This window comes from Myripristis murdjan, chromosome 17, assembly GCF_902150065.1.
Source record: "Myripristis murdjan chromosome 17, fMyrMur1.1, whole genome shotgun sequence".
NCBI lineage: Eukaryota > Metazoa > Chordata > Actinopteri > Holocentriformes > Holocentridae > Myripristis > Myripristis murdjan.
The window spans coordinates 11,946,469-11,956,116 of NC_043996.1; the positions used below are offsets into that span (position 1 = coordinate 11,946,469).

General features: G+C 41.8%; 1 protein-coding gene across 1 annotated transcript; it reads right to left on the reverse strand.

Annotated features, from left to right (window-relative positions):
- Positions 1-731: 731 nt before the first annotated feature.
- On the reverse strand, positions 732-7,453 carry LOC115374837 (homeobox protein Mohawk-like). Its single transcript, XM_030073981.1, has 6 exons — positions 7,263-7,453; positions 6,413-6,572; positions 6,078-6,231; positions 5,524-5,862; positions 1,384-1,417; positions 732-1,074 (listed from the first exon to the last, which is right to left on the reverse strand). The coding sequence occupies exons 1-6, from the start codon at positions 7,451-7,453 to the stop codon at positions 732-734; spliced, it is 1,221 nt and encodes a 406-aa protein (XP_029929841.1).
- Positions 7,454-9,648: the final 2,195 nt, after the last annotated feature.

Sequence of the window (9,648 nt, forward strand, 5' to 3'; positions counted from 1 at the left end):
TGCTTATTTAAAAAAAAAAAAAAAAAAAAATCAAAGCCTTTTTGATGCCCAAATAAGAGGTTAGGGGTCAGGTTTAGCCACAGAACAGCAGCCCTGGAGCTGGTAAAGTGTCTTGCTCAAGGATACCTCAGCAGGATGGACACTCACTGTTGAATCCCCATCATCCAACATAAAGGACAGTTTCTCCCTCCTGCCCATGTTATAGTCTCCTTACTTTTGAATGTAAATATCAAGATGTTAATGAACCTGCCAGACCTGAAACTGCATAGTGTTTTTTTTTTTTTTTTTTTTAATTTAAACCCACTGGGTACTGTAACATGGAGAGAGCATAAAAAACATGTACAGTTCAGCCACTGTAAAGCAAGAATAAAAAGAGACAGAATGCTCCTAGGGTTTCACATTTAGTTTATTCAAATTGCTGCTGAGATAGTTTAGCATTGGATGATGATCCAGTCTCATGGAAGTTAATATAACTTACTGCAACAAAGAGCAATGGAAAGAAGTAACTGACATATCAACAGCAGAAAATATTCAACTGAGGAAGTTTTTTTTTTTTCCATTTTACAAAATACAAAAATGACTGAAGACATCAACGTTACAAACATTATAAAATAGCTGTCACAGAGGCTTTACAGATATTACAAGGCACTGGTTATTTTAGCAGCTGGTAAATAGCTTACCATGCCTATGTGGAATGACATGCTGTGAGAGCAGAGGCTCACACTAAATGCCTACACACTGTTTGCCAGTGCGACTTTGACAGTTTGGATCTCAGAGATGTGAGAAGACTTCTGGATGATGCGGCTGGTGAGAGCGGGTCCTGTGGTGCAGCTCTGCCGTGCGGCCATAGTGGGCCCTGTGGCGCAGGTCTTGCCTATAATAGTGGTCCTGGTGGTGGTGATGGTGGGTCCTCTGGTGCAGCTCCGCCCTGTGGCAGTGATGGGCACTGGTGCGCTGCTCTGCTCTGTGCTACAGCTCTGCCCCTGAGCTAAGTTGGTCAGAGCCATGGCTGCATGGATCTCCCTCCAGCTTTGGTCACCTCGTCTCTGCTGGCGCCTGTCCTGCTGCTGGTCACTGTGAATCAGACCAAATATCACCCAAGACGTAAGAGACACAAGTGTATATATAACATGGCACTGAAAACCATTGCAAATTTTACTCAAATGAACCTGAATACAATCAGTCTAGTAGAGCCCGAGCAGAAACAGTCTATTTGCTTGCTTTATAAGCCACTGTAACTATGGATTAACTATGGATGGTGTTTCAAATTCAAGGATGACTGCCAAGAGAGATTATTACAGTATTACTTTTCAAATTTATGGGAGTTGAAAAGTGCAAACAGCTGATTTGATTGCAGATGGAGTGATAAATAATTGCACATACTTGTCACATTTAGTTGAGGCACAGTCCATTGTGTCTGCAAGAGAGAAGAAAAAAATCGGATTTACATTAACCATGCAGAGAATAATATATCTGTTGACTTTTTTGTGCAGAAATCAAATTTACAGGCATGACGGAGGGACTCCAACATCACACAGTTCTAGAGATAGGTAGTATTAATAGATAGTATTAATGTATGAATGTTTTTCTTTTCAATATGTGGCAATAGTATGTGTGAGTGCTTACATGTAGGTGCATGTGTGTGCTGTTGTTTATGAATGTGCTTGTAGGTGGGTCCAGGGGGAATGTAGGGCATGTGTGCATGCACTGGTGTGGAATTAAGTGTGTGTGTGTGTGTGTGTGTGTGTGTGTGTGTGTGTGTGTGTGTGTGTGTGCTCCCAAGTGTGTCAGTGCATGCAAGTGTGTGAGTATGTTAGTATGTTTGTTCATGCATGCGTATACAGTTTGCTTGAGTATGTGTGCATGTGCGTGTGTGTCTGTTTATGCATGTGCTGGTTGGTGGGTCTGTGTGTCTGGAAATGTGAGGGCACATGTGCATGCATTAGTGCGGTTATAAGTGTGTGTGTGTGTGTGTGTGTGTGTGTGTGTGTGTGTGTGTGTGTGTGTGCATGCGTGTGTGTGTGTGCCTGGATGTATGGCTCTCTGGGTGTGTTTACAGTGCCAGAGAGGCTTAACTCAGTGAAGTGCTTCAGTCTGGCTGCGCTTAGCTATGCTAGCCAAAACAAATGCAATTATGTTTCTCTTGTGCCTTTGAGATGGAAAATATGATATCTGTGTCGTGTCATAAACGCAGACGCTGTGTTTTCAGGTCTCCAGAGCTCTGCTAGCATCCATTAAGTTAGTTCACTGTTTGTCGTTCCTCCCTAAAGCTCCAGTCTACCTCACCATTTTGACTGAGTCCCCGAGAGCCCTGTGAATCATCGCGATGGACAGGGGGAGTGTCCTGTGGATGGACACTGTAGTTAGAGAATCCCACTGGACCCAATGGAAAGAGGAGTGGTTGTCACTGGTTATTGCTAAGCAGCTAATATTATCAGTCATCCCTCAAAATACTGAAATTAAATTAAACTAGCTCTGAAAAACAGAAGCTGAGGCTGATTAGACAGAGGTTGGAAGTTATACATGCCAATAGCCACAATACGTTGCTTGCAGTCTTTTGCTGTATGTGATCTTGTTATTGCTAATGCTGCAGTGTGCATTGTGTCCAGAGCACATTTTCCATTTTGATTTTGGTGTATTACCGTTTTTTCGGCCGTGCAGACTGAGGCTTGTAAGAAGCTATTTTTCTTCGGGGGGCAATAGAGAGGGAAAATTAGAGGCCAACTCTGGATCACACAAAATACTGCCTTTCAGTGCTAACAGCCTGAAACATCCCCGTCTCTGATTTCTTTGACGAGGCTTGGGCCAAGAGCAGCTACAAGCTGATAGTAAATCATTTGGCCCATTTTGCTTTTTTGCTACTGAACATCCCTAAAGCATTCTTCTCTTTAATCCATAGCATGTTTTGCCAAGAAAAGGACTTCCTCTGCTGTATTTATTACCAGGAAAATATCCATTTGTTTTACCTCTGGCAAGGGAATGGGGCAACTAGAACAAAATCTTGGAAGTCTTAATCGAGCAGCTCACTGCTTCATTGATGATGTGTTGTAGCTAGTGAACGATCTAGCTCTAATCTTACCTACTGACATATAGAGAAGAATCTTACGCTTTACTTTCACATATCTTACATATGCGAAAGCCACACTTGAACTGAGACTATGGAACTGAGACTATTTCCTGGAAATTAAGTGATTTCAGCTTCTATCGCTATCATAAGTCTTGCCTCATGTCACCCGTCCGACCATTAGAATAGAGCCTATATGAGTTGATTAAAGCCGTGTGTGTCCAATTTCCCTCGTATCCCAGCGGTGATGAATTTAAGTCAACCTCGCGAGGGCGTGTCAGTGAGATCCACACTGAAAAACTACTGTATAGTGAGAAAAAAAATATCGAGCCGCCTCATTTTCTCTATGTAGACAAGCCTTACACATCGAGGGCATTTGGAAGCCAGAGACTCTCCTCTCAGCATGTATGTTTTCATTTGAAACATATGGGTGGAAAAGTTAGCAAGGTATGTGTCAAGACAACTTTTTCTCACTCTGCGTCCAATAAAACACAATTCCAGTCCATTTATGGGTCTCCAGTCTTTTTAAAGGAATCCTGAACTCGATGTGAGAGGACCACATCTGATGGTCCGCGCATTCTTCATTGTCGTGTTCGCATTTCTGTCAGGCATGTACTAACATGCAGTACAAGCGTGTACTACTGCAATGGACTTTTATTGCCCGTGGGATTTAGACCGACATGTTTGAGGTGTCCTTATGAGACACGCCGTAGTGGCACCGCTTATTAGTCTGTCACTTCAGGTTTAGAGACTGTTTTAGCCCTCTCCCGGGCAGAGTATAAACGTGTTAATGGTGTTAGTGCTAGTCATGGCTCTGGCAGCTTGACTTTCCACTGCACCTCCACACAGGAACCATACTGGGTTACAAACATCTATGATGGGACCAATAGGATACATTAAAGTGTTGAGAAATATTTCATCAGTGCTCCCCGCATAGGTGTGTGTTGACACCAAGAAACACTAAACGACCCAAAAGAAATATTTGAGGCAAAAGAGTAAAAGTCATATTTCCCAAACAGTGGAGAGGCTTAAGAAAGACTTGATTGATGATCAAAAAACTGGCATTTAAATCATATCTTATAAGGTTAAAAATTTCATTGGATCAGAATTCCTTTAAGTGGGTCAGCCCGTTGCTGTTATCACGTATCACCATTTGTTCAGTATGAAACTACCAGACATCTTTTTCTTTTAACTGAGGCATCAATAAAGTTGCTTAAGACTTAGCTTCAAACATGCCTTTTTCAGTTTCAAGGTCCAACTTCTGAGGGGTGTTAGACACTAGACTCCGTAAATCTCACAGCTTGAGTAATCTAATAAAGAAGATGATTTATTTTTAATGGGAAAGTGACACGTGGGAGCAGGACAGCTCCAAAGCACACAACACTCAATGAAACACACCTGCACGCTCAAGTGTTGAGGAGGGGAGGAGAGAGGGGGGGCAAAATGGATACAATCTCACTCTTCCTTGTCACAGTGGATCTCCCCGTATGAGAGAGCTCTTCAAGGCTTTACTGACAGGCTACTCCATTTCTGCATTTGGCAGGGGTGTCCACTTCTCACCCTGGGAAGAATAAAGTCTCAGACATTCTGTAATTGTCCTTGAGACAGGCTGGACATTTCCACTACGGCAAGAGGCTGAAGCGGAACAAATGGCACATTCTAGTATATGGAAATCATATTTGCGGTGCACAGCAGCAGCCAGCTCCGGCCCTCTCCAATTTTAAAATGAGGGATTTCAGTGTCTGCATGAGTCCTATTAGTAATGTTTGTAAAGGCTTTGGCTCCTGGACCTTAGCGGATTTGAGGCTTGTCAACGTAACTCAAGATGCTGTGTTCCCTAAAGGTCTGAAAGGGCACCCAGGTGTCAAAACCCAATTCCAACTTCGCCGTAGCTTTATAATTGAATCTTGGTAAGCTTCTGACTTTCGGTCGCATGCCAGAGATTTATTAATGTCAGGAGCCATGTGGAAGTTGCTGTGCGTTCTGCTCTTGTTTTACTGTACACAGTGGTATTTTAATATTGAACAAAGGGGGATACTGGGCAGTTAAAGTGTCATTTTCCCTCACGTTAAACATAAATATTAGTTAACAAGGAAGATGTTTTTAATCATTTCTGCTAACAGGGACTCCGTCTTCTTTCATTTCCCCTTGGTCTGCAGTCTTATATTTCAAGGCTTGACATTTCACGATATTATGCTTGATGTTTGTTTGAATACTATGATGTTACACATAATGCAGTGTTTAAAAACAAGGTGTACATATTCCTATACATTGTTAATAATCACTGTATTATATAATGTTTTTCCAATTTCTCTGTCTACTTACTATTCACTTCAATTATTTGGTTTGAATGACTAAAATTATACAGCTTTTCATTTTTTACAAATTTGTCTTTTTTTTTGTTCATTTGTTTAGCAAGTAAAATAGCCACAAACAATGGCCACTGAGTCGTCCCTCACCCATGTGGTAGACGAAGCTGGTCTCTGGTTCAGAGGAGGCTGCCGGGGAAACGACATCTTCATCACATTCGTTGGAGCTGAACGATTCGGAGTGGCTCCTCCTCTTGTGGGGTGTGGTGATGCCATCAGACGTGGCTGCCATCATGTGCCGCAAGGTGTCGTTCAGGTAGCGGTTCAGTAAGCTGCTCTTGTACTTGGACGGTGGCGAGACACTGTCGTCGCTGTTGGCAGAGTCAGCCATGGCGAGGACGTTGCCCTGTTTCTGATGTGCACTCTTGTGGGACGATGACCTGCCGAAGTCTGATTGGCTGATTGGAGTTTGTAAGGCACACTCTTCCTCTACAACAAAATACAAGAACAAAAAAAAAAAGAAAATGCAATGACTAATGAGGAACAAACAGGACTAATTACATAATGTAAAGTTCAATAATCAATACACATCAAAGGTGAAGGTGATGGGTTTGAATTTTCTGTCACCCTCGGTACTGTCTAATAAACTAGAAAAGGAATGACATAACACAAAATCCCCCATCATGGGAAAATGTGGCTCTCACCATCTGAGCTGGTGTCGTCACTGCACACACTCAGCCTCTCGGCATTGCCCTGGATGTATTTATTGTAGAGTTTGATTCTCAGCGCCCAGCTCAGGTCTGGCTGCCTCACTGTGTTCTTCAGCCTCCGCCGGGCATTAGCAAACCAGTTGGAAACCTGAACGGACATCATTTTAACTTTAATTCACTCTCAGCTTCCATTAACAAGAATCAGCCACCAACAATTCATGCTTCCAGCCACTGAGCAGTTGTGTGGTTCAGTCAGCAAAACATTTACTCCCTCCATCCCTCTACTCCTTCTTCACATTCTCTAACACTCCTACATGAGCTCACCTCACCTGCACAAGCGTCATATGGGAGCCCAGGGCAAGCAGGACCTTCTCAGTCTTGGTGGGGTAAGGGTTGTCCCGGTGTTTGTAAAGCCAGTGTTTCAGTGGTCGGGCCATGTCCTGCAGCACCTGCCTCTTGTGGCGAACTTTGACCCCGCCCAAACGAGACCTGCAGGAGGCACAAGTTATCTACTTTTCCACCATAATTTGGCACAAATGGCACTGACAAAAGCCATATCAAACATTGTATACTCAATCATTAATGCCTGCACTGCTTTCTGTAATATCAATCTTTTGGCGACCACACATCTTATTAATAAGATAAAGGCACCTTGCAAATGATTTGTTGTGGTAAGTGTTTTTTTTTTTTTTTTTTTTTTTTTCTATTTAAAGTCTATTTACAGCAATAAATCCACATGATTTATTGCCAAAACAACAATTATTACTGATATCCTATTACTGTTTTAATTAAAGGGGAGGTGATTCTTCTGACCTTTTCTGCACAATGACCATATCTCTTTTTTAAATTCCCCTATAGAATTTTTTGGTGAAAGAAAATAAATAAATAAATAAATGAATGAATAAAATAAATAAAATAAAATAAAAATCCAGAATTGAAACTATTCTGCGGTATAGATTATGTAAATGCAGAGCAAAAATCTTGCAAAAGCATGTCATAATGTCAGTTTAGATCATGTTTGATATTACTTTTACTAGTATCTTTACTTTTTTTCTTTAGATATAACTATAAAATTACACAATAATTCAACACACGACAACATCTTTCATTGGCGATCATGCCTTCAAAACAATTGCCACATATTTCCAATATTTCCAACATCAGACTAAAGGGGCGTACCCATATCTTCTGTATTTGATAGGTGAGCTGTTTTCATTCATCTCCTGGCATTGCAGCAAGTTTGTCTTCTGCCCATCTGTTACGCCGCTTTGAGTTATCTCTATGTAGCTCAATCTGCTCTGCTCCTCTGGTCTTCTGTTGTCCTCCAAGTGAAGGAGATTATCAGACTTCATCACAGCGACTTTGTTCATTCTCAGACATTGAGTTTTCCCAATCAACAGGTGTATCAGTAGACTTCCATATGTGAACGGGTGCAGTAGGTTCCCATCCTTTCTACGCGATTAAAAAAGAATTAAAAGGATCTTGGGGGGGAAAAGAAAAAGTTGTCCTCGCTTTAGATTAGAGGTCCCAGACTGAGGAGAAGCTTCAGTAACTGATCAAAAGAGATGATGCCAGCCTCACAGTTCCCTATGAGAGAATTATGTGTGCAAAATAAGGGAATGTTGTCTGGCTTAGCTGTGCTGTGCGAGGAGAGTTCAAATAACCTGCTTGTCTGCTGCCTATTGGCTCTCTCACTGTCCAATCACTTCTCGGGAGAGCTCTGTGAGGAAAAGCTTGCTGAGCGGCAGTGCCAGTAGCACACCATGTTTTGTATCACATGTACGAATATCAGCAGATGTGGTCGTCAAATTTACTAGTGAGATTTTGTCTGGTGCATGTGTGTGTGGGGAGAGAGTAGCCTGTATTGAGCAATCTGACATGCCTTCATATTTTCTTCATGAGGCATACGAAGCTTGTGGATTTCGTGGTTTTACCAAAAGTCGTGTCAGCAAATAATAATATATGTTTTACCAGGGGACTCTGGAAATTTATGGGTGTAATTACATGGTCCTTAATAACCAGCAAAACCACAGAACTGCGCTTTGTGTTAGGCAGTGAATCCTGCCGAGTTCAAAAATGGATTTAAGTACAAATTGGCCCGTAATGAAGTCAACACAAACAATGGAAAAAATGAAATTGATCTTTGTCTAGTTCATCCTTGGCTGATATTGCACTATGAAAAAAATGCATCCAGCAAACTGAATTCATTTTTGAGTGCATCTGTACGTGTGTTTGTGTGTGTGTATCAGATTATTGTGTCGTCCACAATGCCTGAATGAGCGAGTGCGGGTAATCCAAAGATAATGCACATATTTGTCAGTGTTTGTCTCCAGTTAAGAGGAGCATTCACTTACGAGGACTATGAACCGTGATGAAAAGTGGCTCTGACAGAAGCTTTAGCGCTGACATTAGTGGGCTATGACAACATGCAGGCAGCGGGCCCGGGACGAGACTTGATCGCCCAACTTTAGCTGTCAACCACATACATTCATCCTGTTGACATGCAAACATCCTATCAAAACAAAAAAAGAAATAACTATAATGAGTGCTGTGAATGTCAGAAATTATATATTTATGTTATATTTAGTATAATGTACATCTTATGCCATGGAACTGGCACTATTTATATGATATAAAAAAAACTTTCAGTGTTCGTGCACAAAGCATCCTGTGTTCAGGGCAGCTATAAAGGCAGGTTTAAAGGGCATAGAAGCACTTGTTCAAAATAGACCGGTACATATATTAAAGCGCTCTACAACTCTTATCCCTGTTCGTAATTCACCCGTATCAGCAGGGAGGTTCAGTTTCAGTGCTTTCAAAGCTGAAAAACACATGGACCGGCAGCATCCCCGTTAGGTGCAGTAAATTCCACGCTCGCATTCCTCAGCAGCGGTCAGTGAATGCAACGTGCTATCACAGACCATTTACTCCTGTCCCTCTGTGATACACTCACCGGCTCAACTGTTGATATTAGGTGGGAATGCACCCACATTCAGCAGCCTGGAGACCTTAAGAAAAAACACTGAAGGGACATATATTTTGCCTTGTTTGGATAGCTTGGCGCTGATGTGTGTGTGTGTGTGTGTGTGTGTGTGTTTGACTGTCTGTGCGTCACTAACTGCAGGCCTATATCCAAAGGGCCAAACAACTAGCGAAAGCCTGCTCAGTCTCTGCAGTATTAAGTATCCTGGCCATGTGTCGTAGACAATGCTTTTAATATGCTCAAATGCCCTTAAATGGCGTTGAACTTCTGAAAGATTGTAATCTTATGTAAATTCTAATTTAATTTGTTGGATTAAGGGTATTCAAGAGCAGGGTGGTTTGCTAATTTCTTTCTTGTTTGTATAGGGCTTTCCCTGCAATCACATGCCTCACCTAACAGGCTAGGAATACCTCATAGCACTCTGTAACAGATTAAATGCATTTTTTTTTAAAAAAAGGTGGAGCTTCCCTCCTGTTCTCTCAACAAGGATAATTAACTGCCATATAGTTTAAGCATGTGTTATACTGTTTTGGTAGTTTCTAATTTATGAATATCGCATGCAGACACGAAGATATTGTTTAA

Excerpts from the sequence above, each read along its gene's own strand:
- LOC115374837 (XM_030073981.1), bottom strand. The coding sequence starts at position 7,453 with ATGAACAAAGTCGCTGTGATGAAGTCTGATAATCTCCTTCACTTGGAG. Across the intron at positions 6,573-7,262 it reads ATCAAATACAGAAGATATGG|GTCTCGTTTGGGCGGGGTCA; the intron begins GTACGCCCCTTT and ends TGCCTCCTGCAG. Across the intron at positions 1,418-5,523 it reads CAGCTTCGTCTACCACATGG|ACACAATGGACTGTGCCTCA; the intron begins GTGAGGGACGAC and ends TCTCTCTTGCAG.